At 42.9% G+C, this 12,699-nt stretch overlaps 1 protein-coding gene across 9 annotated transcripts in view; it reads right to left on the reverse strand.

Annotated features, from left to right (window-relative positions):
• Window positions 1-524: 524 nt before the first annotated feature.
• The window catches only part of GPATCH2L (G-patch domain containing 2 like), a 37,716-nt gene continuing 25,541 nt past the window's right edge, over window positions 525-12,699 (reverse strand). For 4 of the 9 annotated variants that reach the window (XR_003705329.2, XM_028719149.2, XM_028719110.2 and 1 more), the window contains one exon: window positions 525-6,974. Coding sequence is in view for 6 of the 9 variants with exons in the window: in XM_028719149.2 (XP_028574982.2) it covers window positions 6,901-6,974 (74 nt within the window). In the remaining 3 variants the exon portion in view is untranslated. Of the gene's footprint in view, window positions 6,975-8,423; window positions 9,337-12,699 lie in introns of those variants that run through there. The other 5 variants (XR_003705332.2, XM_028719140.2, XR_003705331.2 and 2 more) reach the window with 3 other exon arrangements.

A 12,699-nucleotide genomic window follows, 5' to 3' on the forward strand; every position in this document is an offset into this window, starting at 1 on the left:
TGACCCAGCCTGAGTTCCACAAGTGCAGGAAGATAGACTTACCTCATTGGGATGTTAGGAATACAGAAGAACAAAAAAGTACAGGAACTACTTGTTTATAACCTAAAATGCATAACATCTTAGCACTGTATACCATAACCTGCGTAGAGAAGAATGTGAGCAGTCATTCCATCAGTCTCAAATTCACTATGCAGGCTTTTCTGATTAACACCCATCATCCTTAATTAGGGTTGCCATATTTCAAAAAGTGAACATCTGGACACAAAAGTTGTCAAGCTTTTTTGCCCAAAGCTGTTGAGCTTTCAGCGATTTCCACCCTGATGCTGTTTACAAGGGCCAAATGCTGTCTATGTCCCAAAAATTCCATACTTATGGCAACCTTAGCTTAATCTGCACAGACCATACCAATTCCTGTACGGATCATCCATACAGAGATGCCTCTTTCGCACCATGCTCAGACTGAGCACTAGGGGAATTTGACATCTGGATGGAGACTTGCCAACAATTAAAAAGAACACATGTCGTGGTTAGCAGGAGATCTTTATTTAACGTATTATGCAAGCTGCAATCTAAACAGCATTTTCTAAAATAAATTCCAGAAGCACAACATAGCATGTCACTTGCCCCAAAAGGCGTTTGCAAAGGCCTTGAGAATGAAAGACTTGCCAAAAACTTGATTCACCCACAAGTGACTTGTGTGTAGTCAAGAAGCCTTATGGAGATTGCAGGGAGTAGAACTTCTGTAGAAGGGAAGTGCCTGCTATATTACAAAACTGGCACAAGGATGCCCAATCATTTGAAGACAGGACATGTTCCTGCTCAGAATAGTTGTCCTTTAGCAAGTTTCCAGAGCTTACTCATATGAGCAGCTCCATGGAGTTAAAAGAAATAAAAGGGAAGTGAGCGAGCTTAGAATAAACCCTACATAACAATAAACCCTCACACATAGAGGCCAAGTTCTATGTAAGATGGAAAACATGTCACTGGGATTTACTGCTCCAGACTGCAGAATGCCTACACGATGAATTCTCCTCACAAAAGAAATCCTTTTACTTGTCAACAAGGGCTTTAGCCCACTCAATTCACAGGAAGAGGAACGTGCCTTAAAAGGGCATCTCCTCCTACCCCCGTACAGGACGTAGGAAATTCATGGCTACAGCATTCCCAACAGGTAACTAAGCAACTTCATATTGGAAATGTAATGGAGACTCTACCATCTTCCAAAGCAGTCTGTTCTACAGACGGGTAAGTTGAAGTTCTTCCTAAATTTTAGTCAAATTCCCCCTTCCTATCATTTGAACCTGTTTGTTTGGGTACTACCTTCTGGGGCAACAGAAAACAAATGCGCTCCATCATTTATATCTATCTTCAATGTTTCAAGGTAGCGTTCACATTGCCTCTTTTCCATGCTAAAAATACTCAGCACCTTCAACCTTTAGATGTAGGACTTGATCCCAAGGCCCCTTACTATCTTTGTCACCCTGCGCCAGACACAATCCAGTTTTTCTTCTCCCCAAATGTACATGGTTCTTATTTTTTACATGGAGAGAACATTTTTGGCATGAAGAAAGCATTCAATCCTGAGCGCCTCCATCTGAGTCTGTAGCACTACAGCTCAGTCTCCGGTTTTGCCACCTCCATGAGAAACAGGCCTCAATGCAAGCACTTATTCTAAGCTCTTCCTCTCTGAAATCAGAAACGCTACATGAATTGATGCAAAGCCTTGGATATCTCAAATTGTGATATGACTGACATATTATATACAGATTAAAATAAGCATTCACAAAATACTGCAAAAGGAACACAAAGTCCAACTGTAGTACAGTGCCTGCAAAACAGAGTCCCCATGAGTTCACCGGACAACTGCATTTGGCATCACAAATCAATGTGTCTAAGGAAATGTGAAAATTAAAGTTCTGCTGTAGAAAACAAATGGGGGAGGAAAATAGGTGGACAGAAAGTTCCCACCCACACCTTTCAATTGTAAAGAATGTTTTTATGTTCCTTTTCAGGAATTTGGTTACAAAGGCAACTAACTGGTTGCCTCTTTCAGGCATGAAGCTGTTGTTTAAAAGATAAATGCTTGGCAACATGACATATGCAGAGCAGTGTGGCTAGGCCAGAAGGTAGGCCCTGGTTAGTAGCTCTGCATGGGGCTTGTCAATGGTATTTGGCCCAAACATGATATGCATCTAGCTCCATTACTCTAGACAAAATTTTCAGCCTGGGCTGGCCCCTTCCCCATTTGAACTATACAGATACAATAGGTCAGCATGGAGATTTTCACAGCATTGCTTCCAGTTTAATGTTAAAGTGCCAAAGATAAGCGCAAACATCCAGTTACAACTGAAAGCAGCCTATTATGTGCATTTGGCTCCTAGATCTGCCATGCCAGGTTGCAATGTTGAGGGTGAGGGATATTAGGGAGTGTTTCTGATGCTCCTCTTGCCATGTGTGAGCTCCGTGAAGCTATATGCACAGGGCAGTTGCCCTATGCGGCAAGCTGCTTTAGATACTGCTTCTCCTTGTTGGTTTATCCACATGCCATTGGCAAAAACTGCCTGTGGTAGCAAAACCAACGCATGCTGGAGCCCAATGCAGAAGTCAGAGCATATAGGACTGCTCACATGGATACATGCAGCAAGTTTAGAGCATCATGCACGTGGCAGCTGTTGAAAAGCCACTCTTATGAGCCACAAATATTCACCAGCACACTGCATCTGATCCCAGAAATTGCATATAACCATTATGCCTGGTAGCCATTGACAAGACTTTAACTCCATTAATTTGTCTAATCCCACCTAAAACTGTATAAGCTACTGGCCATCACAATTCTTGGCAGCAAATTCCATAAATTCTGCACAGAACAAAGACTTTTGGGGGGAAGGGGGGTAGAAGAAGAGGAGTTTGGATTTGATATCCCGCTTTATCACTCCCCTAAGGAGTCTCAAAGCAGCTAACAATCTCCTTTCCCTTCCTCCCCCACAACAAACACTCTGAGGTGAGTGAGGCTGAGACTTCAGAGCAGTGTGACTAGCCCAAGGTCACCCAGCAGCTGTGGAGGAGTGGGGACGCGAACCCGGTTCACCAGATTACAAGTCCACCACTCTTAACCACTACACCATACTGGCTCTAGTGTCCTGAATTTGCTAAAAGTTTCATTGAATGCCTCCAAATTCTAGTGTCATGAAGGAGAAATACTTCTTTATCCAGGTTCTCCACACATGCATCAGTTTAGAAGCCTTGTGCATGAAATAAACTTCATTAGATAAGAACAAAAATGGCACCTGATCTAGCAAGAGAGATATACACACAGTATCAGCCTATCCCATGCATTGCTCATGGTGATGCTCATCTGGATGTGTGTCCCCATTCACAATATTTATCCAGCTCAATTAATTGGCTAGTTCATCTTTGATGCAGCTGTTGTTGTAGGGAATTAGTAGCCTATGATTATTAGATCTTGTCGTACAGTATAAGTTAAAAGTAACTTGTATCTCCTAAATGAATTGTCACAATGTGAGCAACTATGTCCAGCTGATTACATTATTTGGGGGGGGGCATGTCACAAGCTCGGTATACAGGTTAAAATAAAAAAGAAATACAGTGGTACCTCTGGATGCGAACGGGTCATTTTGAGCGTCTGCACATGTGGCGAAACCCGGAAGTAACGTGTTCCATTACTTCCGGGTCACCGCGGAGAGCAACCTGAAAACGCTCAACCTGAAGCAACTTCAACCCGAGGTATGACTGTACTGAAGTACACATCAATCCTACACACTGATTTGAAGGACTAGAGCAGGGATGCTCGAAATGGACTTTGGACATGCCTGGACTAGAGAACATGCCTGAATGGACCCACAGTGTAATACAGAAAATCTTTTAACTTGTTACATGGTTGTAATTTTTCAAAGACTTATATACAGGGTCCTGTGGGTTCCACAATTGTGTGATCATATTTTAATAATAATAATCATCATCATAATCATAATAATTTGGCAGCTGTTACAGATGCCCTCTAGATTCTGTTCACACTTTTACTGCCTCTCGCTGCTTCGACTTTGTTGCTTGCCACCTCCTCTGCCTGGTAAAACATTTGTTTTAAAAAGAAATCCATATCCCACACTGCAGTCAGAACTTGGCACAATATGCATTACTTGCATAAATGTATTTTAGTCACAGAATTGAGCTTCTTCTCCTTAAAAGAATATGCTTTCCTTTAAAGAAGAATCTGCCCTTTATTCTGTGGAAATTATTGTGTGGAATTCATAAGGCCCAGCTTACATGGTTCACATGCTAAACAATCATCCTATTTTGAGTATGTGGCCCGTTAAGTATAGCAGTGACTGTACACATCAATATAAGCATTTTACATTCTTACAAATTATTTCTTTTAAAGGAAATAAAAATCTCAGAGCTCAGTAACAAAGCCACACACTAGCAAGTTTGGGCTGCGTTTGAGACACCTTGAAGCAACCAGGTACAGGTTTTTGTTACATTTTAAAAGTGTTATATGGGGAAAGCTAGTTTTAAGTGCAAACAAAATAAGGAATTGGTGACGGTGCAACTCATCATCACTTAATGCAACTCAGTTACTGAATATTTTCATCTGAGCCCCATCTTAACCTGTGCTCCAACAACTACTGATTCTGTACTCTAGACACAGAAAAAGCTTTACAAGATATTTGGGACACAGGCTAATGCCTATTGTGCAACATAGGTGTGTCTGATTGGCTACAAAAAACAAAATGGTAGCTCACATTCATTTACATGGGAGTTTGCACAGGAGACAGTAACATGAGTAACACAGATGTAATGTATTGATAATGGTGGTGCTCTCCAAGGTCTCTCAAGACTTCACCGATCCATTCAAATAAATCCTTGTCTTGTGCATTCTTCACACAGGATTAAAAGGCTCCTTTACTCAGTCAATTTCAGAGTATTTAGGACTCAGAGCATTTGAAGATCAGAGCTTGTGCCTGGGATACATGGTTGGTGCAAAAGGCTCAGGCATCACTAATGTGACTCTTCTAGTAAGGCATGTGTGAGCTGCTCTGAATTATTTGATAAACCCAGATCAAATTCATTAACACAACCAGAAATGCTCTCCAGGGCTATCATTTTTGTACAGCAAGTACATTTTCCTGTGCCTGTATCACACTTTCCGTTTTATGAGTTGTAAGGCAAAAATAAGGGAAACATGCTAACCCTTCATCTACATCGAAACAACACTGATTTGCTTCTCATGAGAGGTTCTGTATGCACAGAAGCAAGCCTGATTCCATTTGCTCTGGCCTTAAGAGCGTATGAAAAGCCCGGCTGGATCAGACCAAAGGCCTATCTAGACCAGCATTTCCAGAGGCCAACCTAATGCCTACAGAAAGCCTGCAAGCATAAATCACCCTCTCCTTATACGTTCAAGCCAACAGGATCCAATCAAAAATATAATAGTTGACTCTGTGTGCGCGCACCGAGGCACATCTTGAGAAAACAACCCCACAAGGGAGGCTCCAGACAATAATCGGAGGAGGAGGAGGATGTGCTGTGCTCTAATGTAAATAGTGCTAGAAAAACATGGTTGTCTGGACTTCTCATTTTGATGCTGGCATCTAGGAATTGGGACTATTTTGCAGCCTCGTTCACTTATACTGGAAAAAGGATAGCAATGAAAGAGTTGTTGGGAGAAGGCACCACTCTTTACTATATAACACATCTACATCATAGTGAGTACACTGTAATCAGGAAATGTAGAATAAAACACAGTATGCGCTTCTGAGGACATACTGCCAAAATGGGAGATTCCTTTTTTATACCGCAGGAAACATCCCAGCTTGAAGACAACAGAGCAAGTGGTTGTCATCCACAAAGGCTATTTTGAAACCACACATCTAAACGGCTATTCTCATAGCAACTTATGGAGTTCAGGTTACTGTCTCAAATGATTCTTATACTGTAATAGTTTCCAAAACAGAAAAAGCTACTGTTGGTAGAGTCCATTTCATTGTCATTCGCTTTAAGGTTATATATTGGAAAGCTTCCTGACATGACAGTCCCATTTTTGCATTTATGGTTCCACTGGCTCATGCAGTAGGATACACAGGAAAGAGGATCGCAAGGAAGGAACCATAGTTTAAAAGCAATACTAGGATACCCCAGTGATACAGGAGGAAAAACTGAAACAATAATGCTATGTTAAAGTGGGGGGAAGCAAACCTCAAAATACTGACCAACACGTTGCTTTTGGAAATGTTCCCAATATAAAATTCAAGTCACCCAGTTCTGATAAAACAGTTTATCCTCTGTTAACCTCCACTCTAGCTCAGGGATCACTGCTGGCTTCTTTTCGGGTCTTATGCTTACAAACGACACAGGCTCAGCTTCCCAAAGAACTGCAAATAGAATTTCTTCTATTAAACACAGGACTCTGCTAACAACTGAGATGTGTCTGAGAAATGAAGAGCTTTGCAACGAAGACAGGCGCCTGCAATAGCCAAATACCATTTTGCATATGCCACCAAGCAGCTTCTGGGGCTAGAAACGAGAGTGTGCGACAAATACTTGCATAGCAATAGCAGGAACACTGGAAATATGGAAACCCCCAACACTGATTATGCATTTTTATATAGATTTACAAACATGATTTGCAGGATGAGTGGGGTAAACATATCATGCTGACAGAGGTGTGTGTCACATGCTAACACTGAAGAGATAGCTATTGCCGGAAGGAAAATTCTGACGTACTCCAAAGTCCAACATATTAAAAAGCCCAACTGGTTGACAAAGGAAGAGCTGCCTCCATCTAGTGCAGTCAAGGACCATCTCCTGTGGCATTTTCTTAGAAAGCTGCCTGGGGTAGTAGCGCTGCAGCTCGTCTCTGATGAATGGCTTCTGCCTGTTCAGTCAGTTCTGGTGCCTCTGGGAGTGTGGCACAGGCGGGCCTGGGTCTGAAGTATCTATGTGGATGGATAAAGCTGCTGGAACATCACAATAAAAAAGGAAGAGAAATACAATGAACAGGAACATCAAAGCAAGGTACAATTTGCACATCAAACGTTAGGTGCCAAGCCCCGCCGTATGCTTCCACTGCCATGACTGCCTACCCTATTCGTTTACTTTCAGCCAGGTTTACAGGGCTCTAAAAGACTAGAATACTATGTAGATTCCAAGCATTGTTTCATTTGTTCATTATTTGCATTTCAAAACGCTATGTAGAAAGCTACACCCTCTGCCAATAAATGCCCTGCTCATAGCCAGCGTGTTGCTGAGGAGGGAAGGGGCGGTCAGTCACAATAAAAACACAAAAACATCATCAATGCACCCTCCTCTTTATGCAGACTGCAGGGTGCCATGGGGGTGGGCAGAAAGGGAGAACAGTGCCAATTTAAAGCATGATGTGGATAACTCCAGAGCTTCTGAAAACCATTCCTGGTTTCAGCACTAGAGAGCTCCCAGCAGTGAAGACTTTCTTTTGCTCTAACCCAGGAATGGGGAACCCATGGCTCTCCTGAAGCTGTTGAACTACAGCTCACATGAGCCCCAGTCAGCATAGCCATTGGTCGGGGATGATGGGAATTGTAGTCCAGCAACATCCAGATACTCACCTCTGCTCTTAGCTGTGGAAGTGACCTGACCAAATAAATAGTCCCTGTTCTGTGTTTAATATACACAAGGTTGTGTTTATTCTGCATCAAACAGAAATTGGAATTCTCTGCCCAAACAGCCAAAATTCTGTGGTCGTGCTTGGACAAATTGGCACCTGCTTGCTTTTGATTCTTTATTCTGCTTCTAAAGACCCATGTTTCAAAGAATACATGATCCGCCACAAATATGCAGTCGGCAGAAAGAAATAACACATTTTCCTTGTGGAAAAAGTGAAGCAACAACTTTAGGGATAAAGGTGGGAACCAGTCTAAGCACCATTTTAAACTCGTCAGAAATGCAGCCAAACTCTCCTGCTAAAAGAGAAATCAGCCTTGCACAAAAGAAAATGGATGACGTTCACTTGATTGTCACTGAAGCAGCTTGAGCACACCTTGCAGTGTCTACCCATGCTGCAGGAAAGCGGTGGAAAGAAAACTAGCAATGCTTTTATTCGTCCCATTGAAGTGACTGAAATAAATTGAGCAAGAATACGTTGCCTAAAAGGCCACTAATGAAACCACCTCCTCCTTGAAGACAGCTGGACCATGAGCAAATGCAAGGCCAGCTGTAAGAGGGTCCAAATGCAGCTCACATTCTTAAAAGCTAAGGGCAACTGTGAGCAGTGGCGTAGCGTGGGTTGTCAGCACCCGGGGCAAGGCAAGTAATTTGCGCCCCCTAACCTGTGGATTTGCGCCCCCTAACCTGTGGATTTGCCCTAACCCCAGACGTTGCGCCCGGTGCGGCCGGCCCCCCCAGCACCCCCCACGCTACGCCACTGACTGTGAGGCTATGAGACATGCCTAAAACAAGGGAACATAAAACTGTTTCTCAGGTAGATTTGGGAGGTATTTTGAGGGGGCGGGGTGGTCTCCAAGTCTAGTTAAGAATCAAATTCTATTAAGCCTGCTATAATACCCTGCTATTAAGCCTGCGTAATATCCTAGGCCTCAACCACTGCCCAGCAATAGAGTAGGTAGAACGTTACCATACTTTCAATTGAGGACTATTTGTGGCGTCTGACCCACACACACAACTGCCCCGGGAGCATGTGGAACTGCAAAAGCCCTTGCGCAAGTGTGACTTAGGGTCTCCACGGTGGAGTGGCAACAGTGGTGTATATAACCCCATTTTTAGGGATGGCAGCTGCTCTAGAAGCGTGAGGTGGTCACATAGGGTTCTCATGTGTAAACCGTTTCTTAGGGATTGCCAAGGAATTGTAGTTCCAGATTCACCCAGAGTAAGTGGGCATGACCTTGTACAGGTGCCATTAAATATATATTAGGTTAAAAGAAAACACAACCCTCCAGATTGCAGCTTCCGTTGCCACCACTGGATGCATCTTAAGTGGCCTGACTATCATCATCTAAATTCAGTCAAATTCAACAAAACTTTCTGTAGGTGGGGAGGGGGAGGGGTCTACGACAAAGGAAGATTTGTTGCTGCATGTTTAAGAAAGAAGCTAAATTCATCACAATGACAGGGGAGAGTGTTGGCAGAGATTTGAGCTATTTATTCTTTTAGGAAAATCCTATAAAGAATGACATGAGGAAGCCTCTATCTGCAGTCTTGTTCATCACGGTGGTGAGGAGTCCGATAACAGATGTATGCAGTAGCGTGATTTAGTGCCGGGAGCTGGCCCCTGATGTGTATTAATACAGCGGCAAAGCGGAACGAGCCTCTCTTCATCACTCATCTCTATAAAAGAGGTGGAATCCGAGATGGCCCGATGTTAGGCAGAGCAAGCCCATTTGTTCTGCTGACTGATGGAGCCAGCTCAGGCTGTGTCCTTCACCTCTCTGGGGCACACGGGTTGCATAAAAGGAGTTCACTGAAGCAGGACCTGGTCAACAAGTGAGATGAGAGCTGTTGGGCTCAGCCAGAGATCTGTGTTGGAGGCACTGTCTAGTCCAAATGGGGCATCCTTGCTTGTACAACCCCCCCTCATTCTCAGGCCAGGGCCTGAATGGTGACTCACACCAATCTTTCACTGCCAACACAAAGTCGTCACGTGAAGCTAGATCTACAGTGAAAGAAAATTGAGTCCAACAAGCTAGTCAGAGAGGAAATGTCCAAGTCAGTGCTGACTGAAAGCATACCAGGGGGAGAAGAATCCTTTGGCCAGAGATGTGCATACCCCATGTATCACAGAAAAACACAGAAAGATATCTTGCTTCCTTGGAATACTGGCTCTCATCTCTCCCCTCACATTCTTTTCTAATAAAGGAGAGGGCCATTTCTAGCTCAGCTGACTGTAAATAGAGGTGGCCAATCTGTGATCTTCCACACACTGTTGGGCTCAAACTCCCCTCGTATGCGACCATTAACCATGCTGGCTGGGGGGAAGAGATACACACAGGCAGCCTATATGTCTCTTTCTCTCCACCCTACACTGTGACAATGTCCTCCATCTGAAAGCCCTGGGTTGTTCTGGATGGATCTGGGCTGACCTGGGGTGATCTAGCGATGTCTCAACCCAATCTAGCTAAATCCCAGGTTGCCCCAAATCAATCTAATTCATTTCAGGATCCTGTTGCATCCAGTGCACAAACCTGGTTTCAAATTGTTTTGTCTTATGATAACAGTTCATACTTTGTATGAGTGGCTGGGGAAACTCAGCCAGATGGGCGGGGTATAAATAATAAATTATTATTATTATTATTATTATTATTATTATTATTATTATTATTATTATTATTATGGCCTTGGGACTAAAAAAAGACACGATAAAACCATCAATCTAATTCAAGCCACTTGCCAGCTTGCCTGAGGCCATGTCTTTTGCCAGGCACAGGCAAACTCAGCCCTCCAGATGTTTTGGGGCTACAATTCCCATCATCCCTGACCACTGGTCCTGTTAGCTAGGGATGATGTGAGTTGTAGTCCCAAAACATCTGGAGGGCCGAGTTTGCCTATCCCTGTCTTTGGCCCTCAGTGTGGTCCCTTCTTAACGCTACCTACCCTGATGCTGATGCACAGGGGTTTGGCTGTGCTGAGCTCCGGGAAAGACAAAACGAGTTTGCAGCGCTTCTGCCTGCTCCAAAGCTCAGCACAACATGCAACACAAATTCAGAGTTCTCTAGCACACACAGAGAACTTCAGCGAGTGCAACCACAATATATGGCTGGCTAGTAAGTCCATATAAAATTAAGGACCCCTATATTAAAAGAAACCTGGAAAAGTAAAAAAGTTGCTAAAGAAATTGAGACAGATAGCATTAGAGCATACCAGGGGCTACCTTTTTTGCCTTCTCTGAGAGAATGAATTTTCACAAAAAGGAACCACAACACAGAAGGAATATTTAATATTGTAATAGTTGTCTGCTCCAGATAATTTGTACGTAATTTGTTCCAAGAAATACAGCAGACAGCAACTGAGTAGTCGCTATCTAACCCTGCATTTATTCCAACTATCACTGCACTTCAGGTTTCTTAGTGCAAGACAGGATCCATAAAACCTTCCTGAGACAACTGCTATGGACAAATGTTTAGCAATACTCTTCTCATTCCACTCACTGCCTCACTGACTGCTCCTCCTTTCTGCTATTCTTTAAGAACTGTGTGCACATTCACATATGCAGAGATCCATGAGCAGACATTCTGCTTGTGTCAGGCCACAAGGCACACATGCAGCTCTGTGTTTCAACAGTTTGTCGCCTCTCTACATACACACCTGCATCTTCTGCTGCCTGAGGCAGTCACCTCACTGTAGTTAATTGTAGGGCCAGCCCTATGGTAGTTATGCATTGCAAGATTACTACGACCACCCACACCAATATTTTATTTTGTTACTTGAGCCTGTAGGAGTAGTACAAGGGTAGTAGATCTGCCTGCATGTGCATTTAGAGTGGAGGAAGCATGCCTGAACAGAACACACACAAAGCTGTGTAGAGACCGGAAACATCAAGGGGCAAAAGATATGGGAAAAAAACATTAGGACTGGCAATGAAGAAGGCAGCAGTGCTGGCAAACCAAGGAGCTGGTTCTATTTAATTAATCCTTATTAGCTGATTAATTGCTACCTCATTCTGTCCAAGCATTTCCTAATCAATGGGAGTTCACTTTTTTTGTTCAAATTAATGCTTTTTCTTTAGGGACCAGGTGAAGATATTTCTCTATAACCAGGCCTTTAGCTGATGAATATTCTATGGCCTTTTAAATGTGTTTAGGGAGGCGGGAGTTATTGGTTTGCTTTTGTTTTATTATGCATTTTGTGTTCTCATTTTGTATTTTTAAGTTGTGAACAGCGCTGTGATCTTTGGATGAAGGGTGGTATATTATTATTATTATTATTATTATTATTATTATTATTATTATTAATTATTTTTATGTGTGGGTGGCCTTCAATCCAATAACCTACATTTTCTTGGGATACCAGCCTACTCCTCTCTCATCCAGAAATGTTGTTTCTTCTGCTTTAAGAAAATAAAGCATACTCTCAAAGCACAAAACAGTTTCTCTCAATGAGTAAGATGCTTTTTAGGCAAAGTACCAAGAGATTGGCACAAGGGAGAAGCCAGCATCCATGTCCTATTTCCTTTAACTTCCAAACACTTCACTACTGGTAGTTGGACTGTGTCAACCAGACTTTGCAACTGCTGGCCTCCAGATAGTTTGGACTACAATTCCCATCAACTTTAGGCGGCACAGCCACAGGTCACTAGGCTGGAAACGGCTGGGGTAAACTCTCTGCTTTTTTAAAAAAACAGTGATGTTAATGTGCAAAGGAAGGCCAAGTTCTGCAAACTAAATTACATGAGCTAAATTAACATGCATATACTTGGTTGCATGACCAATTCTGCCCCTGCTAGTCACAGAAGGCAGAAGAGCAAGGAAATATTATTAAGCCCTAATCCTGGCCATCAGGAGCTGAGTGCCCTCAATGCCTTTTGATTATTATTTTCTAAATATTTTTACTAAACTTTTTAACAGCAAGCAAACTGCAGCAAAGCTGCCTTTTGATGATTCATCAGGCATTATCCAGGCATTTCCCAACTGACTGCCACAGTCACAAGGAGTAGAACATGAACTTTCTGCATCCCATACTAAATGTGGCATTTGT

The sequence above is a fragment of the Podarcis muralis genome, chromosome 1 (genome assembly GCF_964188315.1).
Source record: "Podarcis muralis chromosome 1, rPodMur119.hap1.1, whole genome shotgun sequence".
Classification (NCBI taxonomy): Eukaryota; Metazoa; Chordata; class Lepidosauria; order Squamata; family Lacertidae; genus Podarcis; species Podarcis muralis.